This window comes from Rattus norvegicus, chromosome 4, assembly GCF_036323735.1.
Source record: "Rattus norvegicus strain BN/NHsdMcwi chromosome 4, GRCr8, whole genome shotgun sequence".
Taxonomy (NCBI): domain Eukaryota; kingdom Metazoa; phylum Chordata; class Mammalia; order Rodentia; family Muridae; genus Rattus; species Rattus norvegicus.
This window is the reverse complement of record NC_086022.1, coordinates 59,688,729-59,702,240: the sequence shown is the minus strand read 5'-3', so window position 1 is coordinate 59,702,240 and position 13,512 is coordinate 59,688,729. Positions and strand designations below refer to the sequence as shown.

Sequence of the window (13,512 nt, the reverse complement as noted above, 5' to 3'; positions counted from 1 at the left end):
TGTGAGCCACCATGTGGTTGCTGGGATTTGAACTCAGGACCTCTGGAAGAGTAGTCAGTGCTCTCAGCCATCTCTCCAGCCCCAGAAAGCACTCTTAACCACTCAACTAGCTCTGTAGTGATTTGTTTGTTTTTCTGTTTTCAGGTAGGTTTGGTCTAGAACTCACTATACTGGAGATTCTCATGCGCTGGTCTCCGGAGTCCTAGAGTTACAGATCTGTGCCATCAAATCTGCTCAACAGTGGTTCTTGCTAATCAGAAGCAAGGCTATTTCTAAGCTTCCAAATGACTCTTACTTCCAAGTCTCTCTGGTTTAAAGCTTTTATAAAAGACAGCTATGAAGAAACAGATCTTTCTGTATACAGTGATGGGAGTAATGAACAGGAAGGGCTGTACATTGAAGAACATTCAACTTCTTTGGAGGAAGAGGTTTGACTATTATGAAATGTTCTGAGACTCTGTAGCAACAGAAGCTGAGGTAGGGATCCAGCACTGCAAACAATGGGCTACCCGAGGAACTTACCCTTTGCTTTTGCTCTTCTGTGCGGACGTCACTGCGGACATTGGCCCATGGGATGTCTTCTGGCCACCAGATAGGCTTGCAGCTTTCTTTCCCCCAGCCTGGTTTTCCCCGACCTGTGGAGTACTTGAGCATCTCTGGGATAAATGCCCGAAGCTGAGCCTGAAAGGCAAGAGCATGGTCATCGCAGAGACCTCAGGACCAACACATGGGATAGCACCTGGATTCCACATCCCCTCAGATCACCAAACACAGAGCATTCCTAGAAAATTCCAGAAAATTCTGAAAATTGCAAATGGGACTGCTCAGAGCTCCTTGCTTTCTACAGTTACTTCTGCTCCATGGATGACTAAGCAGGATATGTGTGTTGATTATAAAGTCCTTAAAAGCCACATTTGTAGACTTATTCTTAAAAGGACAACAATATCTATCTCCAAACTTGATTTCTGACTCTGGAGACACTAAGGGCTGATCTTCCTTGTAACTTCCGTGAGTTAACTGTCCATGTCCAGGTGCTGCTAACACTATTTTGGAGGTAGTAGTTAAGCAGACACAGGAGACCAGAAGTGAGCAGCAGGTTGAACCATTGTTATCTGTAGCCAAGATGACTCTGGAGTAGGACCTCCAGAGAATCGAGTGAAAGAAACCACAACACTAAAGAGTGTATTAGATTCATGAAGAGGTAGATGCTTATAAGATCTGTGAAAAGAAATTGCTTTTCCAGTTTGTAAAGTTAAAACAACCCGAGAGTTATACCAAGCTCCCTAGAAGCAGCGTGCACAAGGCCTGGAGTCAGACGGAACAATGTCTACATGGAGTACATGATGGGCTTCACTTTGGAAAGCTGACTGGGATTCACCAGGCTTAACCATAGTCAGTCGACACACTGAATCCTGGAACAGGAACCAGTGCACACACATGGAAGACAGTCTGTGCTGCCGATATTTTTCAGCAGCTTTGATGATGTGGGGCGAGAAAAGCAGTTATCAAGTTAAAACCTTAGATCCTGCCCTTACCAAGAATACATCTGTGCTGCCTGTGCACTGTAAAGCCAGAGTGAGAGGACCATTTTGAGCAAGGAGTCAGAATCAAGAACCTGGCTATAGCCGCAGTAACTAAACAGTAAAGTAAAAGGGTAGATGGGGGATTTAAGAATTAGTTGTAGAGAATGAGTATGCCAATACTGTATGTAATAGTATCTCCTAGGCCTTCTTATAGTTCTTTTTATTATAAATATGGAATCTCATTATACCAGTAGATAATAAAATAGTTATACAGTAGGGGACCATGGAGGCAAATCATCTATGTTTATATTATAAAGGCAGGCCTGGTTACTTTGTGGACTGTGCCACTTCATCTCTTCCCAAGTGCTTCCTGCTCACACATCTCCTGCCTAGAGGCTATGCTAACACCCTCCGTGTATACTTGGCTCTGAGGGATCAAACGGCAGGCAAAGAGAGTGTATCCATTTGCAGAGCCACACTATCAGCTGACTCAGGAGGCTATTCCTTCAGTTATTTTAAGAAAGTACATCTCAAAGTCATTTTTTCCTTTATCCTAGTTTTTTGACTGTCTTTTCTAGCCTCAAGCAGAAAAGGACTCATATACATTTTATATTCCTTCATATATAAAAAGAGCTGTCTCAAATGCACAAGTGAAATAAACTGATACTACAAACTTAAAAGTTCCCTTTTTACTCCCATTAATAACCACCCGCAAAAAGAGACTTTTAAACTGTCCCAAATAAATGTTGAGACTTTTAAAAAGACTTAGAGGGAACTTCTCTTAAAAAATACCAATAATAATGAATAGAGTAGAAGATTCATTTTATCTGTCTACCCCTCCACCTATCTATCTATCCTCTCCACCCCTACTCCCCCTCTCTCAGCCTGGCTTTGAACTTTGAGTTTCTTTCCTCAGCTTCCTCAGTGCTAAGACTACAGGTATAGATGATCATGCCTGACCAGAAAGAGAATGACTATATGGGGAAGATCAGTTACCAGTTGTCCAGTATAGAAAGAGTTAAGTAATTTCTTTCCAGAATTTGACTCTGTGTCTTCCCTGCCAGTTGGGTTAATTAGTGGTCCTGGAGAGTTTGGGAAAGCAAGCTTCTCGATGTGCTTGTTAAGGAAGGTCTGTGTGTAATCCACAGGGACACAATCAACAGGATCTTACTTCTCAGGCTGTCTTTAATTGGGCTAGAATAAGCTTGCTTGGCTGCTCTCACCCTGACTTAGGTCTCTCTGTGAGTCTAAAGGGCCCTAGGCTGCCCAGTAAACGTATTCCAAGCACAGTAGAAAATACTGCTCCTTCCAGGGTACAACCAGAAAGAAAAGCTATCAAATTCATGTTAAAGATTATAGGAGCTAGGAGAGAGCCCACAGTGAAGAACACTGGTTGCTCTTCCAGGGGACCCAAATTTGATTCCTATTAACCCCATGGTAGTTCTTAAGTCTGTTAAGTACCATCCCAGGGGAACCCAATGCCCTCTTCTTGTATCTACAGGCACTACACGCATGTGGTGCACATACACCCACATACAAAAATAAAGATTAGGTGGAAAGTAAAGTGGACATGGTGACATATGTCTGCAATCCTCAGGAGGCAGAGGCAAGGGATCAGTTCAATGCTATCCTTAGCCAGGGCAGCCTGGACTACATGATACCCAGTCGCAAAAAGCCACACATACATTACAGATGGTTTTAAAATAAAAAACTTTCTAAAATGCTAAGCAGCCTAATTTAAGGACTGGAGACATGCTGATAAATGGAAGGTGGAGAATTTCATTAGCATTTAAGATGTGGGCTTCCAATTAGTATCTGGTTATAAAACAAAAGCCTAAACTAGCTAAAATAAAACGACTCCTCTATGCTAGAAAACTGCCATTTGTAAATTCAGTTATTTATCTGCTATTCAGCAAATGTATTATTCTTAACTCATGCTAAAATAGCATTTGCCACTCAGTCTCTCAGGGATATTTGAGCCTCAATTGTAAGAAAAGAATTTTCAAGTTACCGTGTCTAACAATTCCACCTCTACTGGTCAGATAATACAAATCACATCTGTGAATTAGGTATTTTCAGATTCAATTAACTGTGAGGCAAATACTCAGGGTAAAAAGAAAGCATTACTTGTACTAAGTATGTACTAACTGGTCTTTTCTATAGTCATTTCTTAGGTAATACAGCCAACAGTTACTTACATGGCACTTACACTGGATCATATACATTGCGGTAGATAGGTAATGCAGAGGTGATTAAAGTCTATAGAGAGGTTCAGGTAGATCTCATTAGACACTATGAGAGCATGTGTGGATTTGGGTATCTGGGGTGGGTCCTCTATGGACATTGAGGACAACTGTGTAACACATAAAGAAAGGAGCAGATATTAAACCGTGCAGGAAGGTTAAGATTTCTATAGTCTACAAGAAAGTCATGATGTGGCAGAGAAGGTAAACTGGAGATTATTTTTATGTCTGTGTGTATAATCCATGCCTCCTGTCTCTGACTCCGATCTCTCTGAAAAAGAGTGTAGATTTGGATTCAGATCCACACAGCCTTCTCCCTCTGAGACACATGTGGAACTTGCAGGTTGACACACCAGTTATATCCAAGTGTGCACTCCAAGGGCACCGGAGAACTAGAGCCCAGTGATTTCTTTACTCATTCTCTGGAATATTTGCACTACCACCTTGGTTCAGAGATGATGAAAGCAGCTAATCCTTGTGCGAAATTCAGTTGCCTACAATTGCCACACAAACACAGGCCTATCTTGAGCACTGGTTTTCTCAATCTTATTCCCTCGCTACTCAAAGCTCACTGCCATAGAAAACACGGGAAGAGCCAATGTGAAACAGTGACTTCAGAATGAGTGAGGTCAAGGACTGGCAGGTGATTCACCTATTCACAACTTCTTCAGACAAGCCACGCTCTGCTTTTCTTACTCTCAGGTGGGTCAGTCTCTGTGGGCTTGTGGTGAACCACACACTAAAGTAACAGCCTAGCTTGCCTACCAGATCAGTGTCCTGATTAGAGTGATGAACACCTTCCCCTGTAGGCCAAATTCTACCCATTTCATTAGCATACACTAGAAAGGCGGGGCTGTTACTAAGAAATCAACAGTACAGGTTGGTGCATGCTGTGTGATGTGCTTCTTCCAACTCAACATCTCCCTCCCGACACATGACTGTGCTCACGGTGTCTTCTTCTCTGGCAGTTGCCAATACCTGTTCCTCAGGTAGTGAACCATTCTTCTTCTTTTTTTTTTTTTCCTAAATTTTATTTATTTCATGTATGTGAATACACTATAGCTGTCTTCAGACACACCAGAAGAGGGCATCAGATCCCATTACAGATGGTTGTGAGCCACCATGTGGTTGCTGGGAACTGAACTCAGGACCTCTGGGAGAGCAGTCAGTGCTCTTAACCGCTGAGCCATCTCTCCAGCCTGTGAACCATTCTTCTTGAGAGGCATTTAAGTTCTCTAGGGAGTTTGATGCTGCCTCCCCTAGACCCCACTGCTTTTCCTCCTCAAACTCAGAGACCTGCTTGCCTCTGCCTCCTGAGTAACGGGCTAAAAGCAGGCACGTGTCAACAGTGTGCACACCTTAGGAAGAAACTGTGGAAAGTGAAACTGCTGGTTAACGGAACTCACACTCAACACTGACAGGTACTACCTTGCCCTCTCCCACTCCAGGTGACACACACACTTGACTTATGTGTGTAGGTGTTTCTCCAGTAAGCACGTCTGTACTACATGCATGCACGCCTAGTGTACACAGAAGTCAGAAGGCGGAATTGGATTCCCTGGAATTGGAGTTACAGAAGATGTAAATTGCCATGGGTTAAGAATTGATCCCAGGTCCCCTACAGGCCCCACTGCTCTTACGCTGAGCCACCTCTTCAGTCAAACTTCCGACATGCTCTTCATTTCTTTCTTTCTTGATAACCAATTACTGAGCTTTCTGGTTTGAGTTTATCTGATATGGAGGAAAGAGTTCCCTAGTTTAATTTTTATTATTAGCGAGTTGATTTTTTTATATATATTTGCTGGTTATTCTTTCAGTCAGTTATTTATAATGCTTTGCCTACTTTTTATTTTTTTCTTAACTTGAAAGAAGCATAAATTTGTTCTGCATATTTATTCTTTATCATATAAGTTGCAAATATTTCCTTGGTTTTATTTTGTCCTAAATGTATAATGTCCTTGGTCATCATTCCTTTCCTTAGCATTCTTGAATATACTTTATGCTTCTCTGCTTAAAATACAGTCTGTCCTATTTAAGAACATATCACATGGTTTGGATTGTTTTATTGAGGGTGCTGTCCTGGAACTCACTCTGCAGACCAGGATGGTCTCGAACTCAGAGATCCACCTGCCTCCTAGGATTAAAGGCATGTGGCACCACATCCAGCTTATATCACATATTTTAAAAATTATGATTGATTTATCTTCTGTCTGCTGTGTGTGCTATGGCATGGGTCTGAGGTATTGGACTTCAGCTGTGTGGGGCGCAGGCAAGTGTTCCCACCTGTTGAGCTGACTTGTGGTCCCCACACCATATATGGTTTTTTTTTTTTAAATCCTAATCTGCCTGATTTTTTAAAAAAGATGTGTGTGTGACACACACACACACACACACACACACACACACACATACAGGTTCTGGCTATTTGAACATAGGTTCTCATACTTGTGTGACAAGCTCTTTACACACCAGAGCATCTCCCCAGCCAGGTGGAGGGCATAGAGGAAGATGTCTGTCTATCCCTTTTGGTGGTACTTCAGCTGAAACCTAGGGTCTGGTGCATGCTAGGCAAGCCCTCTACCACTGAGCTATATCCCCATCCCCTGTAACTGGTATTTTGTAAATCAGGGCATGTCGGGGCATACATTCATAACTTCGGATAGTAAGAAAAGCCTGCTGGGTGTGGTAGCATACATCTGAAATCCTAGCACTTGGGAGTCAGAGGCAGGAGGATCATGAGTTCAATCCCAGCTTGCCTGAGTTACAAGACATTCCACCTATAAATAAGGAAGCCTGCTTTGCATGGAGGCGTGGCTTGGGACTTAAAAAAACAAAAAACAAAAAACAGTGGGGGTAAGACACAATCTGAGGGGTTAACACTACAGCTATTTGAGTCTATTCCAGCCACAAAATTTCAGACTTAGCTGGCCTCAAGTATGACCCATATACCTAGGTTTTAAATTCCCCAGGTGAATTAGTGAAGACCACCAGACTTACATTTTAATCCAGCTCCTCCTTTCTCTCCTTAAACTGCTTTATATACAACATAAAATCTACTACCTTAACACAGACACAATTGGGGGACACTTACTGTACTCACTTGTTGTTTGATACCCCTGCGAGTTCCAGAATCTTATTATCCCAAACAGAAACCGTTGAAATCTTAACACCCATTTGGACTCTCCCCCTCCCTGGTAACCTTTTCTCTCCTTGTTACCACTATGGCTTTCCCTATTAGAGACTACCTTATTCCCTTTATTTCACTTGGCAAATGTGCACTACAGTTAGCATAGAAATGACCACACCCATGTTTTATCAAAACAAAATAAAACCCTTGACAAACTCTAACAGCAGACGAACTGTTTTCTAAGGAGAATGATCAATACTGTGTGTGATTAACCCTTCCCGATGGAGCGCCTGCTGTGTGAACAACTTCAGAAGGCTTTCCTGGAACCTGCGAATTACTGCCCAGTTGCATCATTGCTCCAGGGACAAAGATGGCCCCAATGAGAGCACAAAGGAGGACAGAAAGTTCAAGGGGGCAGGGAGAAGAGCCACCGGAAAGAGTGATCCCGGGCAGGCTTTTCAGGGACGATTCTGGAATGCCTTCCATAATAAGGGTACCATATCCTTTCAAATACAGCTCTCCCCAAAATGTATAACTTCTCCAGAATATGGGAGTTCTACCCCACAGAACTGTGACAATGAGAGCGAACTCCTCTCCCTGACCCACCAAATAGCTTTAGTTGGCTAGAAAGTCACTATGGAGACCAGGCTGTGCTCAAATTCAGAGAGCCACCAGCCCCACTCCTACCTCCCAAATGCTGGGTTAAGGGCTGTGAGGCTTCTCCTCCAAGAAGACTGTTTACAGTTTGTGGAAAATACTCAGGAAACAATGTATTTCTGGCTCCAGGTGCCCCTGAGAACCAGCAGCTGGGGCTGGCATCACTGAGCTGGACACCCTCCAACTCCACATCTACTGATCATAGTGAGCACCTGAGAAGCACAGATGGAGCCACTCTCTAGAGCCTGATCTGTTATACCTAGACCACCTTGCTAACAAGACCTGCCTATTTTCTGAAAAACACGTCATGTACAGTAGCACACACCTATAGTATCTACTACCTGGGAGGCTGAGGCAGGAGAATTTCTTGAGCTCAAAGGTTCATGACCTTCTGAGTATTAATTCTAACACCTGGGAGGCAGAGCAGGTTTGAGAGCTTAAGGCCAGCCTGGTCACTTAGTGAAACTCAGATTCAAGGGGGAAAAAAGTTCAAGTCTACTTTTGGCTACATTGAACCCAATCCACCCTGAAAAATGGTCACTCTGCTAAACCTTATTTTAACCTTCTCAAATTTTTATGTAAGAGTTCTTTAAAAAGAGAATTCTTCCTTCTCCTCTCCTCTGTGTGTGTGTGTGTGTGTGTGTGTGTGTGTGTGTGTGTGTGTTCATGACAAGGTCTCTCATACTGCCAGGCTGTCCTCAAACTTGCTTTACAGCTGAGGCTGGCCTTGAGCTTGAACTTCTGCCTTCACCTCCTAAGCCCCGAGGTTACCGAAGTTCACCATCACACTTGGGCAAGAACTATACCTTCAAAATAAAGCAAAAAAGATGAGAAAAACCCAAAGGACAACAACAGCAAAGTCCTGGCCCAGCTGTGCGTCCTGAATCCAGGGCAGTCAGTTCTGGATGATGTTCAACTGCTCAGTTCTACTTGCATGAGCCAATTTCCAATGTTTAAATGGAAAAGAAAGGGAAACTGCTTGACTTAGCAGTTCAGAATACTTACTGCTCTTGCAGAGAACTGCAGGGTAAAAGTGTTTTCTGGTTTCTATAAGCATCTGCATATATATATATATACACACACACACACACACCCCACACACACACATATATTCTCTTTCTCTCTGCCCCTCAACAAAGAAAAATAAAGTCAATTGCATCTGAGTGTGGTGGAACATGCCTTTAATTCCAGCACAGAGAAGGTGAATTTCTGTCAGTTTGAGGCCAGCCTGATATACATAGCAAATTCCAGGTAAGCCATGGAGACCCTCTCTCGAAACAAAGTCTTTGAGAAGAAATAAATGCTAGCAGTAATAATAAAATTGTGAGATGGTTTATTTTCTTTTTTCTTTTTTTTTTCGGAGCTGGGGACCGAACCCAGGGCCTTGTGCTTGCTAGGCAAGCGCTCTACCACTGAGCTAAATCCCCAGCCCCGAGATGGTTTATTTTCAAAGCACTTTCTTTCACAATACCTAACTTTTACTTCCTCCAACTTTATGAGGCAGGAAGGCTCATAAAACTGAGGCTTAGAGGGCTGGAGGGATGGCTCAGTGGTTAGAGCACTGGCTGCTCTTACAGAGGTCCTGAGTTCAATTCCCAGCAACCACATGGTGGCCCACAACCACCTGTAATGAGATCTGATGCCCTCTTCTGCTGAGTGAGCAGCAGCATGCTCAGATACATAAAACAAACAAACAAATCTTTAAGAAAAAAAGCGAGGCCTAAATAAAGTTGATATACAGTAGTGCTTGGACTAGAAACTAGATTTTAGCATTCTTATAAAAACAAGTAAACTATCTAATTTACAGAGGGTCAATAAAGCTAACATGAAGCCAGCATGAAATGAGTCTCCTTGGATGATTCAGAACATATTTCAGGTCTGTACACAGACTCCTGTACGTTAGCTCCATATAAACATGAGTCCCTCCACTCATAAAGTATGGTTATGATAGTTAACAGAGACGTCTGGTTAACAGAGCATTATCTATAGTATAGTCCACGGACTTGATCACTTGGCTTTTTACGGCTTCAGTCATATCTGAACCGTGCTTACTGTCTCTCTCTCTCTCTCTGTCTCGTGTGTGTGTGTGTGTGTGTGTGTGTGTGTGTATGAGACGACAAATGGGCACCTCTGTGAAGAATGTAATAGTGTGCCTCCCAACACTTGATAGAGATCCAAAGTGGTAAAGAATTCACAACATTTTCTTCCCAAAATAAAGAAGAAAAATAAAATTTGGTCAAAGCAGAAACATTATCAAACTTGTACTCTAAAAATTCAAGTTAAATGTAAAAACTGAAAATTCTTTGATTTCTGTGATTATAAAAATACCCATTAAAAAGAAAACCCACAAAATTATTAATCCATGCTTCTTTACAAAAAAATGAAGACCACCCTATCACCATGCATAACTAATCACTTAACATTTCGATGTACATTCTTACAAACTTTAATGTACATACTTAGACATGTTTTGTGTATACATTTTGGAAAATGAGATCATTCAGCACTTTGTGTTCTCAGAATTAAAAAAATCTAGCCTTTGAAAAAAATGGAAAATAGTAAAGCAATAATCTTCTAAAATTAGGTATACAAGATATGCAACATTACAAGCAGTTTCTGTCTTCCAGGTACTATTTTACTGTAATAGAGAACAGTCTTTTAAGTATCCTATAGGTTGCTGAATAGTAATTAGCCCGGTCATCTTTGAGCCATGGTATGCCTCCTCCCATGTAAGTAATTGGCATTCCTGTTATAATTAAACCACTATTAAATTCTATATTCCCGAACTTTTCCTGTTGTAAGTAATGCTGTCACAACAGTAAACACTATCGCTGCTTCTCTAAAGAGCAACCCACACACCTTTTAAAGATTATTTATACTGCTTATTTTTCATTATGTGTACACATCCGTATGACGGTACGCAGAGGCTGTCAGGTTCTGGAGCTGGAGATCTAGGTAGTCCTAAGCTGCCGAAAACACAGTTGCTGAGAAGCAAATTCAGGCTAAACATCTGAGCCATCTGTCCACACTGGACATGCACACTTTACACGTCGCTCTGTACTCCCAAGCAGCCTCCTAGGAAGTGTGCCCGCTTATATTCTCATGGACAGTGGCGGGGAGTGCTTTTTCCCATGCCTTTTGTCTATCCAGGCTTAGTGTGAAATTAAACACTCTTTTTGCAACTATTAAAAGTGAAAAGCTTTAAGATAATTGAACATATAGAGGAATTTGGCTCAGCTTAAGATAAAAATGTCTGAGGAAAGCAGAGTAAGAGGCCGAGGAAGAAAATACCAGTATCTGAACATTGTCTCAACACTTAGAAATGTCCACTCGGGTCTTTTAGCACCCTACTTACTCCTTTTCACATTGTAATTTTTAAATGTCTGTTTATTTATTATGGGGGGCATTACCACAGAGCACACAGGGAGGTCAGAGGACAACTTTTGGGGGCCAGTTCTCTCCTTCTACCATGTGAACTCTGGAGACTGGATTCAGGTTGTCAGGCTTGGTGGCAAGTGCCTTTAACCATGTCATAGAGCACTTTAAAACTATTTGTTCTGTTTTGTTTTCCATCCTCCCCTGCAGTCAGAAGGGAAGGAGGGATTGCATGGCAGTCACCCAGGCTTACAACGAAGGCTGTCTAGTTGGGGATGAGGGTCAGCTTTCCTTGGATCTGCACTGTGCTGTGCTGTTTACCAAGCATGCGGCATGGAATGGAGCACACCGAGGTTCCCATCTCTGCTTTCCACACAGTGACCGCTCTGTTTTCTGTGGCTGCTCTTCATGAAAACCAGCATTTAGTCATGTCTGTCATCATCAAAACCTTGGGCCGTTTCAGCTAACACAGCAAACATGGCAGTGAGGGAGAAAACCCATCACAGAGGAGGGTTCACACTAGTATCCCACACCAGAGGTTCAGCTAGCTCTTCATGCACTTTACGACTATGAGGTGGAGGACATTCTTAAAATTAGCCACGCAAAACGGCAGCAGCAACAGAGCAGCACAGCCACCGTGAGAGGACAGACAGGGTGTGCCTTTCCTTCTGAGCAAGGACCGAGAGATGACTCTTCATGTTCACAGAACATTCCACGCTCCAAAATCCAAGAGATCACGGTTCAGGTTTAGAGCTTTTCGTTTTAAAAGGCAGGGTCTCACTATGTATTCCAGGCTAGCCCTGAGCTCTTTCTCCTGCACCTATGCTCAGGTGCTGGGATCACAGCCCATGTGACACCGAATTCAGCTCTGGCTTTAAACTTAGAAAGTGCAAAGCTGTTTCTCTTCAGTCTCTGGTTCAGACCCATTGAAGGCCCCTACTCTATTGAATTTGGCTTTGTTCCAATATTCTTAGACTATTTACTGAACAGGCACTGTTGCTTACAGGGCACGCGAGTTTAGGTGTTGAACAGCTCAATTGAGCAGCAATAAAAAATAAAGTCATTGCTCTAAAATTCTACCTAGAGAAACAGAACAAACCAAAACTTAGTAAATAAGCCAGCTTTAGTCCTAGCACTTGGAGGCTAAGTCCTGCCTTAGCCTCAACTGCTCTGAGTTTGAGGCCAGCCTGGCCTACACAGCAAATTCTGGGCCACCCAAGCTACATAGAGCAATCCAAACTCAAAACCGTGGGGGTGGGAATGGGGAGGAACAGAGGAGCCGCCTAGCCTGCTAAACTTGTCTCCCTTGACTGTGAGTCCTCAAACTCTCAACAGTGTCCAGTCAAACTAACCCCAGGCAGAAAGTTTCCTTCACTAGCACAGAAACCAGGGTTAAAGGAGCACATGGGTAACAGAGAGGAGGGAGCTTGTGTGTGCTGAGTCAGGATGCTCCTCCTGGGACTTGGTCTTACCCAAGGCTGCCACACACTTCAGTCTGTGTCTCAAGCTCTGGTCACATCACCAAAGACAAAGCTAGAAAAGAGGAGAGGCCTGCCCACATCTGCATCTCATATCTTTGCACCTCCTCCTCATCTCCTGCCTGGTACCTGGGTCATCTTGTCCACAGAGACTGGAATCCCATCGATGGTGAGAGGGGGCAGTTCTGAATTAACCTCCTGTGGCGCAGGGGCGTGCTCTGCCAGCGCAGACTCCAGGTCTTCCAGGATCATGCTCTTGTACTTGCGCACCTGCAGGGAATTAAGGGCAGAAGTAAACAAGATGCTCAATAGCCAGGGAGGGCCGGTGCCAAGCAACAGGAAAGTGGGTGGGGCTGCTCTCTTCACTGCTGCAGAGCTCCAAGAAAAAACACTCCTCCAAGTAGAAGGTGAAAATACCCGTTGGCCCCAAAGACACCACACTGAACGGGATCAAATGAAAAGATGATGAAATTTTAGGCAACAGTGGTAGGAAGGAGCCAGTGGGGAAAGTCCACTGCTTCTCAGTTAAAGGCCATGTTTTCTCAAGCCACAGACATCTCTCACCTGCTCCAGATATAATGTAAATAGCATTCATTACTCTGCATTTCCCAGGCTAGTTGTGTCCCCAGTCACATCTAACTGACAGTTAAGTTAAAGTCATTTCCAGAGCTGAGGGCTTGCCTCTAAACGCTAATGTACTTGAAACTGCTGTCTATCACTATTATTATTTTGAGAAAGCCAGGGACCATACAGAAGATCCAAGTGCTCAAGTGGACTGAAATGAATGAGTGCAAAAAGCACCATTACTAGCAAGGCCCGAGGCTAGGGAGCTGCACTGGCTTCAAGTAATGGTTGGAGAGCGTGGTGAACTTCAAAGCCATGGTACCCCCTCTGTGTGTCAGTCCCATTCTGAATCGGACTGTATCCTTCACCGTTGTGGTGAAGCCCATCCTAGACAGCAGAACCTCCCGAGCCGCAGCACGGTGTGCATGTGCGTTCTTCCACTATGGGCAGAGGAGACACCACCAAAATGGGTCTACTCACTTAGAATGCAGGAGGGATGAGGACATCTTTAGGGATAATAAAGCTAGGAATTATGGAAATATAAC

General features: G+C 43.4%; 1 protein-coding gene across 13 annotated transcripts in view; it reads right to left on the bottom strand.

Annotated features, from left to right (window-relative positions):
- The window catches only part of Nrf1 (nuclear respiratory factor 1), a 105,801-nt gene that overhangs the window by 35,926 nt on the left and 56,363 nt on the right, over positions 1-13,512 (bottom strand). For all 13 annotated transcript variants that reach the window (XM_039107511.2, XM_006236200.5, XM_006236198.5 and 10 more), the window contains 2 exons: positions 12,533-12,673; positions 523-681 (listed from right to left, as the gene is read on the bottom strand). In XM_039107511.2, coding sequence (XP_038963439.1) covers positions 523-681; positions 12,533-12,673 — 300 coding nt within the window. The remainder of the gene's footprint in view (positions 1-522; positions 682-12,532; positions 12,674-13,512) is intronic.